The 12,491-nt window shown below is 41.9% G+C and overlaps 1 protein-coding gene across 4 annotated transcripts in view; it reads right to left on the bottom strand.

The window, feature by feature from the left end:
- GADL1 (glutamate decarboxylase like 1) overlaps positions 1–12,491 on the bottom strand; it is a 195,041-nt gene that overhangs the window by 40,911 nt on the left and 141,639 nt on the right. For all 4 annotated transcript variants that reach the window (XM_069960402.1, XM_069960401.1, XM_069960403.1 and 1 more), the window contains 2 exons: positions 12,075–12,126; positions 2,259–2,348 (listed from right to left, as the gene is read on the bottom strand). In XM_069960402.1, coding sequence (XP_069816503.1) covers positions 2,259–2,348; positions 12,075–12,126 — 142 coding nt within the window. The remainder of the gene's footprint in view (positions 1–2,258; positions 2,349–12,074; positions 12,127–12,491) is intronic.

The following is a 12,491-nucleotide window of genomic DNA, read 5'->3' as shown; positions in this document are numbered from 1 at the left end:
GTGTGAACCCAGCCTAAAGGTGTCTTTCATTTTACCATAACACGTATGACGGAATCCCAAAGTTATTATTTATGAAGATATAAATAGGTGAAATCGTAAAAAAGAATGCAATATGGTAACGTTTGGGGGGTTCCTGTGTCTACGTAATGCACTATATGGTAAAAGCGACATGACACTATTATTCTATAGGTCAGCCTGAACACAACCATATGCAGGTTACACAGATTCTCTAATGTTATATATATTTTTTAATGAAATCCTTTTTTTTTTTGGCAATTAATTATTAATAAAATGGGGCTATTGTGACGCTTACAACAGTTTTATTTCTTCACCTACGGGGCTGTATGAGATGTCATTCTTTCCGCCATGATCTCTAGTTTTTATTAATACCATATTTGTGAAGATCTGACGTTTTGATCACTTTTTATAATTTTTTTTTATATATAATGTAACATAAAATCGGTAATCCGCAAACTTTATATTTTGATTGGCCAATAACGCAAGCTACGGTATATAATATGTTTATTTATTTTTATATGTTTCATTTATATAATGGGAAGGGGGGTTATTTTAACTTTTATTGAGGGAGGGGCTTTGGGGTACTGTAATAATGTTTTTAACTTTTTTCTACACATTTTAAGTCCCTTTGGGGGACTTTTACATACATTTTAGTGATTATTCACACCAATCACTGCTATGCCATAGGCATAGCATTGATCAGTGTGATAGGTGATCTGCTCATTGAGCCCCCCTGTGCAGGCTCAGTGAGCAGATTGCCGATTGGACTGCACGGAGGCAGGTGAGAGACCTCTGGCGGTCTGTTTTAACAATCAGGACCCCCACAGGGGGCCACGGCATTTAAGGAGTTAATGACACGCTGCAGCGCGATCGCTGCAGCCTGTCAGTAACGGTTAGGCGCCGGCTGCTCACTGCTCCCCTCCGTAGCGCGCTTCATAGCTCAGGACGTACCGGTACGCCCAAGGTCATCTGGGCACAGACTTCCAGGGCCTACCGGTACGTCCTTGGTTGTCTAAGGGTTAAAATTGTTTTTATAGAATTTTTACAAACATTTGTGCTAATGTTTTTAACAGTCTGTTTCCTATTCTGTGTCAGTGAAAAAAGTTGGACTCATAGGCTTAAATTATAAGTCCGACTCATCACGTGACATATAGACGGGAAAGAAACATGTCTGTGTCATGTCAAAAGTCTTTGTTTTATTACAACAGTAATACTTTATTGTTGTGGAGTTTGCAATTTTTTAAGTTTTTTTTTAAACACATTTTTCAGTGTACATGCCTAAATCAAAAGTCCATCATCTATGTATGCATATCTTAGTTTAGATTTATTTTATACTTAACATTTCAGTGCCATTATGCAGAAGGCCATAGGCCAACCAACCACCACACAACATTGTTATTGCTATTGTCTTCTAGTTTGACAGGAGTCTTGGACGTCTTTTGGATTTTCTTGTATAAGCAAAATACGGTATGTTACATATTCTTTTTAGAATAATTGGTTATGTTTTTCTAATTTTACAATTTATTAAGACATTTATTTCTTAACTTGTCTGACGAAGGGATCTTTTAAATCAAAGCACACAATTTTTTGTTGGCCAGTAAAGGTATAACTCCCAAAATAATTTGATCAAAAGTATTTACTACCACTATGTGTAATAGAAATGAATACTTCTGATAACAACCAGGCTGCTGGAAAGTGATATACTGTATCTACAGCATTATAGTAAAAGGTGACAGCAGTAGATAGAGAAGACAACAGAAGCTTGGCCTTACCTTCCCCTGTAAAATCCACAGAGGTCACAGAGCATGCATATTATACAAAAATAGGGTCTGGAAATTTTCATTGTGTATATATCCACATGGCTTGCTATAAAGCTTATGACTAAAATATGTTACAAAAAAAAACAACTCAGACGTGATTGCTTCCCTCTTAGTAATGTACTTAAAAAATAAAATAAAAAAATCATACAAGTTAGTAAAGCTAAAGATTCAAATAATCTAAGGTAAAAACAAAATGAAAGCAAGAAACTGTACAGTTTACTAAATGTAATATTTGTAAAACCTCTTTTTTTTCCTTTTATTCTCCTTGCTTGTATTCATCCTCATTTACCACATGGGGGAGTTAGAATCTTATTAAGCCCTAAACAACAACTCATTTTCTATTCTATTTTGTATAGTGTACATTTGAACTAAAGTAATAACAGATCCAAACCTATCTATGGAAATCTACTTAACACTTACCTGGTTTAGTCTTTGCCAATATTCTGGTCCCTTTTCCATTTTTTGTAAACTTGGTGGAATGTACCAAAAACAGACATTTGCATACTCTGGCTAAAAGAGAGAGAGAGAGAGAGAGAGAGAGAGAGAGAGAGAGAGAGAGAGAAACATATTAAAATGAAATAACACTGAATAAGGAAAAAAATAATACTCAGATGTTTATGCTTAGTTATTTAACCCTTTGAGGACCAAGCCCAAAATGACCCAGTGGACTGCGACAATTCAAATTTTTGTGTTTTTGTTTTTTCCTCCTTCCCTTTTAAGAGTTCTAGCACTTTCTACAGGGGCATGTAAGGGCTTGTATTTTACAGGAGTAGTTGTACTTTATAATATGGTAACTTTTGGGGGGTTCCTGTGTCTACGTAATGCACTATATGGTAAAAGCGACATGATAACATTATTCTATAGGTCAGTCCGAACACAACCACATGCAGGTTTACACAGATTTTTTCATGTTATATATATTTTTTTCATGAAATCCTTTTTTTTCCCAACTGATTATGAATAAAATGGGCCTATTGTGACACTTATAACGGTTTTATTTTTTGAACTACGGGGCTGTATGTGGTGTCATTTTTTCTGCCATGATCTCTTATTTTTATTAATACCATATTTGTGAATATCACTTTTTGTTAATTTTTTTTTTATCTATAATGTAACAAAAAATCGGTAATCCTGGCACTTTTTCCCCTCTTTTTGTCTATGCCATTCGCCGTTAGTGATGACAATTGTTATATTTTATTAGATCGCACAAGTACGTACGCTACAGTATATTATATGTCTGTTTATTTATTTATTTCTATATGTTTTTTTATATAATGAAAAAGGGATTGATTTAAACTTTTATTGGGGGAGGGGCTTTGGGATAGTTATAAAGACATTTTTATTTATTAATTTTTCTTACACATTTTAAGTCCCCTTAGGGGACTTTTACATACAATTATTAGATTATACACACTGATCATTGCTATGCCATAGGCATAGCATTGATGAGTGTGATAGGGGCTCTGCTGATTAAGCCTGCCTATGGCGGACTTAATCATCAGAGCGCCGATCGGACCACACAGAGAAAGGTGTGAGACCTCCGGCGGTCCACTAAAACGATCGGGACCCCCGCAGTCACACTGTCACTTACTCTTTAAAATGCCGCGTTCACTGCAGCCTTTCACTAACGGAGTGCGCTTCATAGCCCAGGACGTACTGGTATGCCCAGGGTACTCTGGGGACAGTGACCCATGGCCTACCGGTACGTCCTGGGTTGTCTAGGGGTTAATGCAAATGCGGACGTTCATATTTGTCTTATATTGTATATATAAACTGTGACCCAAATATGTAGTTTTTAACCCCTTAAGGACAGAGCCTGAAATGGCCTTAATGACAGAGACAAATTTTATGAATATGACCAGTGTCGCTTTATTCATTAATAACTTCGGGATGCTTTTACCTATCCGGCTGATTCTGAGATTGTTTTCTCAAGACATATTGTACTTTACATTTCTGGTAAATTGGAGTCGATACTCATAACAAATCTTTATGAAAAAAACCCAAATAATGTGAAAAAATGTGAAAAAATGCATTTTTCCAACTTTGAAACTTTTTTGCGTATACAGAAAGTGGTTATACCACATAAATTATATATTAAATAGCATTAGCAACATGTCTACTTTATGTTGGCGGCATTTATTAAACTATCTTTCATTTTTTTTAGACAATAGGGAGCTTAAAACATTAGCAGCAAATTTCCAAATTTTCAGTAAAATTTCAAAATCAGATATTTTTAGGGACCTGTTCAGGTTTAAAGTGTATTTGAGGGGCCTGTATGTTAGAAAGCCCCACAAAGCACCCCATTTCAGAAACTGCACCCCCACACTCTGAAAAAGCATATCCAGAAAGTGTTTTAACCCTTTAGGGGAGTCACAGAAATAAAAGCTAATTGTGTAAGGAATTTGAAATTTTTAATTTTCTGTGCAGAGATTTTATTGTAATCCAATATTTTCCATAATTATAAACCTATTACCAAAGAAATGCACCCCAATAATTATTGTCCCGTTTCTGCAGTTTATAGAAATACCCCACGTGACCCTATTGCGCTATTTGACGCAACCACAAGCCTTAGATATAAGGGAGCGCCTAGTGAATTTCAACGCCTCCGTTATATTTGGTCATTTTTGACCGTACCACTTCAGGTTGGCAGAGGCTCTGGGGTGCCAAAACCTAAAAAACACCCCTAAAGGGACACCATTTAGAAAACTACACCCCTCAAGGAATGTAACAAGGGGTGCGGTGAGCATCTGGACCCCATAGGTGCTTCACAGATTTTCCGAACAATATGGCGTGAAAAAAGAAAAATTTATTTTTTACACTAAAACGTTGTTCTAGCCTTCAATTTTTCATTTTCTTAAAGGGATAAGAGGCAAAAAAAGACACAAAATGTGTAGCACAGTTTCTCCCGAGTACGGAAATACCCCACATGTGGCGATAAAGTGCCAAGGGGGCGCAGGACGAGCCTCCAAAGGGAAGGAGCGCCAATTGGCTTTTGGAAGCTGAATTTCACTGAAAAGGATTTCAAGCGCCATGTCGCATTTACAGAGCCCTCATGCTGCCAAGACACTGGAAACCCCCCACAAGTGACCCCATTCTGGAAACTACACCCCTCAAGGAATCTAACAAGGGGGGCAGTAAGCATATGAACCCCACTGGTGACGGGCACAAATGTGGAACAATGTGACGTAAAAGTAAAAAATTTCATTTTTTCACTTTCATGGCACACATGTGCCCGTCATCAAGGGGTCTATATCCTCACTGCACCCCTTGTTAGATTCCCTGAGGGCTGCAGTTTCCAGAATGGGGTCACTTGTGGGGGGTTTCCAGTGTTTTGGCAGCACGAGGGCTCTCTAAATGCGACATGGCGTTCATCATCCATTCTAGCCAAATCCAACCTCCAAAATCCAAATGGCGCTCCTTCCCTTGGGAGGCTTGCCCTGCACCCACATGGCGCTTTATGTCCACATGTGGGGTATTTACAGACTCGGGGGAAATTGCTGTACACATTTTGTTTTCTTTTCCTCTTTTAACCCCTTGTGAAAATGATAAATTCAAGGCAAAACCAACATTATAGTGTAAAAAATGTAATATTTCATTTTCACGCCACATTGTTCCACATTTGTGCCCGTCACCAGTGGGGTGCATATGCTCACTAAACCCCTTGTTACATTCCTTGAGGGGTGCAGTTTCCATAATGGGGTCACTTGTGGGGGGTTTCAACTGTCTTGGCAACACAGGGGCCTTTTGAATGCAACATGGCCCCTCGAAATCCATTCCATCCAAATCCAGCCTTCAAAAACCAAATGGCGCTCCGTCCCTTCGGAGGCTTACCCTGCACCCGAATGGCGCTTTATGTACACATGTGGGGTATTTCCGTACTCAGGGGAAATTGCGCTACACATTTAATGTTTTTTTTTTATCTTTTAACCCCTTGTGAAAATGAAAAAATCATGACAAGATTAATGATTTAGAGTAAAAATTTTACAAAAATTACACTAAATGTTGGTCTAGCCTTGATTTTTTTCCATTTCCACAAGGGGTTAAAAAAGAAAATGAACACAAAACGTGTAGGGTAGTTTCCCCTGAGTACGAAAATACCCGACATGTGGGCATAATGTGCCATATGGGCACAGGGCAAGTCACCAAAGGGACAGAGCGCCATTTAGAGGCTGGAATGGAGGATAGAGGCCATGTCGCAATTACAAAGCTCCTGTGCTGCCAGGACAGTAGAAACCCCCGACAAGTGACCCCATTCTGGAAACTACACCCCATAAGGAATCTAACAAGGGGTGCAGTGAGGATATGGACCCCACTGGTGACGGGCACTTACGTAGAACATGTGCCGAGAAAATAAAAAATTCAATTTTTTTCATTTTCACGTCCCAAATGTGGTCATCACCAGGGGGCCATATCCCCGCTGCCCCCCCTTGTAAGATTCCATATGGGGTGTAGTTTCCAGAATGAGGTCACTTGTGGGGGGCTTCTACTGTCCTGGCCGCACAGAGGCTTTGTAATTGCATCATGGCATCCTCTAATGGGAATGGCGGCCATACCTACTTAGCTGGGGAAAAGGGACAATTCTAATTTATTTGGGGGTATTAGGCCAATTATTAGTTTATAAGGTTGGAAATGACAAGTGTCCATCAAACTCAACCTGTGTTGATCCAGAGGAAGGCAAAAACCCCTCGTGAGGCAGACGACAGTAGCCTCATCACAGGGGAAAAATTCCTTCCCGACTCCATAATGGCGATCAGAATAATCCCTGGATCAACGTGACCCCTGAAATAGGAATAAGGGACAGAATTTAGATAATGTAGAACCCCAGTGACGTGTGGTGCGCCTTGGAGCGATCCAGTATGCAGAGGCCCCTGTTACGCCACACTCTGCACTTCTTCTGGGGTCTCCCTTTCTCCAGTGTGGGGGACGTCACCTGGAAAATGTTGTCCTGGTGCGATCCGGGGTCCTTCATATCCAGAAGCGCTGGGTCCGCTCCATGGCTGCTAAATATTAGGGCTCTATTACTGCTTCTGATATGTTCGGATCGTGCCGGAAGCTACAGTAGCTCGGGCAGCGAGGGACCGGAAGAGGGGGTGCTGGTATAAAAGTTATCCCCGTACAGGTGGTGACCTTTATCCAGCAGTGGGAAGATCAGTTCCTGGACGATCTTCCCACTTGTTCCGAGGATAGGGGGGGAGTGGGCATCTGGGGGCATCTGGGGCTGGATTCGGGTGTCCCTTCCTACATACACTCTAAGGGTACGTGCACACTGCGGAATCGCGACAGATAACCCTTCGTGCATTCCGCAGTTGGCACCCACCGGCGGACTGATGCAGGCGCACGTCTCCGTCCGTGTCATAGACTCCATTCTATGCACGGGCGGATTCCACTCTCCGTCCAACGTGTTCATTCTTTGGATGGACGACGGAATCCGCCCATGCATAACATGGAGTCTATGACACGGGTGGAGACATGCGCCCGCATCAGTCCGCCGGCAGGTGCCAGCTGTGGAATGCACAAAGGGTTATCCTTCGCCATTCCGCAGTGTGCACGTACCCTAAATCTGTAAGAGTACCCAGAGGTACGCTCACACAGTTTGTAGAATTTCACGCCATACCGTCATCTCTTATTGGGACTGTACTGGCGGAAAAGACGTGTCTGGGGGGCAGCGTACGCTACGCTACCCCCAGACACGTCACTGGATGATGAGGATGAATGGAGGAAAGAAGGATCCCCCCCCCATTCATCCTCACTGGCTGTTTCGGTGTCGGAGGCAATAACGTATGCGTCCGACACCGAAAACACCCTGGGGGCCATCTTTATATGGGGACTAGTATATGGGGTATGTAGTGGTGTAGTGTCAAACTTTATTCCATGTTGTGTGGTGTAATGTAGTGTTTTTTACGTGTTTTTTTTACAGTAAGTATAAAAAAAAATACCTACGCCAACAAAGGAGTTGCTGATAAATGCCGTACTTATGTGCGGCACTTATAAGAAGACCGTGGCAGTAGAATATAGAAAAAGAAACACCCTACGCCAAAAAGGAGGAGTTGCTGATTCTACATTCTGAACATCCCTGTAGCTGCTGATAAGTGTATTACACATATCAGCCGCTAGAGGGCAGCAGAGTGCAAAATACGGAAAAAGCCGACACTGGAGCCTAAAATAGCCGAGAGAAGCCGAACGTGACGTCACGGAGGAAGCCGAAGACCCGAACGAAGACGAGGACGCCGCGAACCCGGAAGACGCCGATCAGGAGCCGGGGACAGGTGAGTAATGTACAAATACCTGCTCTGGACCCCTCGGCTACCTAGCTGAGGGGTCCAGGGCAGGTATTTACTATTTTGTGGGACTCTGATCGCCGTGCCACCGGCCCGATCGCCGTGAATGGCCGGCCGTTCACGGCGATCGGGCCGGTGGCACGGTGACCACCATTACTTTTTACAGTAATGGCGGTCGGTGCCGTCCTCAGACAGCACCGACCGCCATTTTTTTCCGGGTCATCGGGTCACGATGACCCGGAAAGGTTCCGATCGCCGCTATTGGCTGATCTGAATTGATCAGCCTATAGCGGCGATCGTAAGCACGGGGGGTGTTAACCACCCCCCGTGCCGTGAAGCTAAGATGGCCTGCTATGATTTATAGCAGGCCATCTTCCCCGACCGCTGTGTGTGAACACACAGCGATCGGGGAAACATCGGGTGTACCTATACGCCCGTTTGCGTTAAAGCCCACCCTGCGGGGGCGTATAGGTACGCCCGATGTCGTTAAGGGGTTAAATATAGAAGAAATAAGAGGAGATTAGGTAAAACATGTTTGTAATGTATATAATATTTAACTACTCTTTTACAAAGGATACATAATTAGAATCATTGATATCTAGTAGTCTTGGGTCACTGCAATAATAGATAGTATGAATTCTTCATACAGTATGTACAGTATATTAGAGAATTGCAAGACTACCAAGTCTGTAATATATGCTTTTTAATGGAATCAATCTTCTCCAGGAATATTGTGCTTCATCATATTATTGCATTAAAATTCTCTGCATGCCTCCACCAATAATGAATATTACTCTGGATTTTGCAGAGCTAGAAGTATTCTCACCCATTTTGATGGGGAAGTAAAAAAATGAAGTTTAATTTTAGTTTGCATTTGTGTCTATTGGATTCAGGGGATTCCTCAGGAGGTTCAGCTTTTATGAAAGTACACATAAAACATACATCTATTGTTAGAGTAGTTCTCCTTATGAGTGGGAGTAATCCAATAAAAGAATAGCCACAGGGAAATAAAATGGGTCCATTTAGAAGGGATACAGAGGTTAGAACTTCCTGTTTGTGGCACACTCCATCACATTGCATAATACTGTATGGAGAAATTCTGCCTTACAAACATTCCTTCTAAAAGAGAACCCAGAGGAACCATTTGACAACAGATAGGTTACCCAGGACAGGAACTCCATGGGAGAAATAAAATACTTATAAATGTATAAATAATTTCTTTCTTGGGTACATTCATATAGAAGTCAAAAATTCTGGATACATTTTAGTGGCCACAACAGGTACAGTATGACCTTAGTATTTTGCCCACTATTATGTAGAAGAGACAAGTAAAAGGGTGCAGCTGTTTTTACAATACATTGTTTCTAATGCTGGTCTGTACATGATGGAGCTGTATAGAAAGTATCTACATTATAACATATATGGTACATTATAACACATATGGTCATGATTATGGGGCTTGTCCCCAAAACGCGTAGACGTGCTGTTTTTAACATGGTTGTTTTTTAACATGCTTTGCAATAAAGATTTTTGGACATTTTAACTCCTTCACGTTTTTTTAAAGCTGTGCTTTCCTTCTACTTTTATGGACTGCATACTTGGGTGAACGGCCCATTTCTTATAACCTGCTCCTTACCAAGAGGGTTGCCGTTAATATTGGGACATATTCACACGGTGAGCTGACCTTGTTCTCTATTTTTTTGTATAACATATAGCGTATTATTTAAAAGAAAAAACTTATAAGAAAAAAATGCACAGTTTTATTAGATTTTATTAGAACTTATTTTGTGGTGACAAAGTGATTTTAACACCTTCACTACCATTATTGAAAACCTGAGAGTCCCCTCCATGGTGCACAGCTATTAAAGGGAACCACTCACCTCAAAAACGCATATCCAGCCTTAAAAAATGTGCTGTTAGACCACACAGCACACTTGCCACACATGTTTTCATAGCCTCCTTGCCTCCCCCTGTAAGCCGCAAAGTAATTTTATAAAACTGGCGCCCTGTATGCAAATTATCTCAGGTAGTCATCCGGGGGCGGTGTGCGGCTGGCAGGTAGTCACGGTCCCCTGGGCGTGATTCAAATGGCCGATTAGCTGTGAAGTCACTCGGGAACTGCGCATGTGCGGCGGTGTCAGAACATAGGCGCGCCGAAGTCGGGCACGGCGCGCCTACGTTCTGACACCGCTGCACATGCGCAGTACATCGGCTTCCGTCCCGGCTGTACTGCACCTGTGCAGAATAGCCTCGAACTCAGAGTGAGCCGGAGATCACTGAGTTTGAGGCTATTCCACGCAGGCGCAGTGCAGCCAGAATGGAAGCGGCTGTACTGCGCATGCGTGGTGGCGTCGGGCACGGCGCGCTCCCGAGTGATGTCACAGCTACTCGGCCATTTGAATCACACCCAAAGGGGCGTGATTACAGTGAAAGAACGCCCAGGGGACCATGACTACCTGCTAGCCGCACACCGCCCGGATGACTACCTGAGGTAATTTGCATACAGGGTGCCAGTTTTATAAAGTTACTTTGCGGTTTACACGGGGGAGGCAAGGAGGCTATGAAAACATGTGTGGCAAGTGTGCTGTGTGGTCCAACAGCACATTTCAAAAGCTGGATATGCGTTTTTGAGGTGATTGGTTCCCTTAATGTTCACACTCTATATCCGACCGGCCGTTCCGTGACTCTCTGCCCGGATGATCTTTCTGGCCGTAGTGTTCTGATGCGGGCGCATCAGCACGCGCCCGCATCAGATCTTGCCACAGCACACAATGAAGCAAGCGGCTGGAGCACTGATACGGGTTTTTTGCAGCCACAATTCACTGAATTGCGGGCGCAGAAAACTGACATGTCAGTTATTTCCGGTTCCGCATGGGGGGATGGGGGGATGTATATACGCTCTGGCCGGAATCCCATTAAAGTAGAGGCAGTGTTCACAGGCGCATAAAGTATGGCTGTTGTGGCCCTACTTTTATGTAGTGTGAACATAGCCTTAAAGTGCTTGGTTACTTATGTTGCATATTATGGGTACACAGGCACATCTTCACGGCAGCAAAAAATAAATAAAAAATGGATTGGAGATGTAGCACTGGAAGCTGATAGGGATCAAAATGGGGAGTTTTGTGAGTTCTGAAGCTCTGATAGGACATTGGCAGGGGGCCACAAGAGGGAGTATGAGCATTGTGATACGTTAAATAATAATGATGATGATGATGATGATAATAATAATAATAATATTAACAGCAATAATTTATATAGCACTAACAGATTATGGGGGTACATACATAAACAAAAATCAGACATTACAGAGAAACAAATGTAATTATCAAGCCAAACGTGAGGAGTGAAGGCCCTTCTCGTAAAACTTTACAGATAAAGCTGGAAACCAATAAAGAAGGAGACAACCCCATCTAATCTCCTTTTACATTTCTAAATTGCTATCTGTGTGTACTGTTAGAGGATGCATATTTTATTATATAATAATTAAAGAAAATTTCTGTCACACAATTATATAACCACAAGAGAGGTTAGCCTTGGGTGGGACATAGCATTGCTGATGGAAGGGTGAAGCCTGATCATGTATTCAACCAGGTCATTTAGGCTGGGTCTGGACACAAGGATGAACTTTATCGAGGGGAACCACAAATAGGGTGTTAATTAGTGATGAGCGAATACTGTTCGATCGAATCCAAATGGTCAAATAGATGTTTTTCACTAATCGAATACTTGTTCCCATAGACTTTAATGGGATCGAATATTCGATCGAATATTCAAATATTCGCGGGATATTCGTACGAATATCGAATATTCGAATATCTCACTATTCGCTCATCACTAGTGTTAATGGAGCCCCTGGGTTAATCCACTAATACTTTAAGTTAATTTACAAACATTGAGTAAGGGCCAGCAGATGAATGCAGCAATTTGACCAGAATGTATGCTTTAAGTTTTAACATACCTCCCAGAGAAGTTCAAATCCAACTCTTTTCTTAATTTCATTAGCCAGATATCTGTGAAAGAAAAGAAAAAGGTGTAAAAACCTTGCTTATTGTACCACATATGGCAATAGCTATATATATATATATATATATATATATATATATATATATATATATATATATTACAGTATATCTTTACAGTGTCCCTAGCTGTTTAAATGAGCCTAGCACTCCTAATCCCAATTTCATGGCATGTCACAGCAGACTTGGTCCTCCAATAACTCCTATAGGCTTGGCATGCCCGTTCACTCACACTGGGAGCCCCTTTTTTGCTCATTGTTATACCTGAGTTTGCCCAGTAATGAGCCAGTCTCCGGCACCTGAGCTGTCCGAGGCTGAACCATTAAGCAGAATGGGAATGACATACTTCACTAACA

This window comes from Dendropsophus ebraccatus, chromosome 2 (assembly GCF_027789765.1).
Source record: "Dendropsophus ebraccatus isolate aDenEbr1 chromosome 2, aDenEbr1.pat, whole genome shotgun sequence".
NCBI lineage: Eukaryota > Metazoa > Chordata > Amphibia > Anura > Hylidae > Dendropsophus > Dendropsophus ebraccatus.
This window is presented reverse-complemented; position numbering and strand designations above follow the sequence as displayed.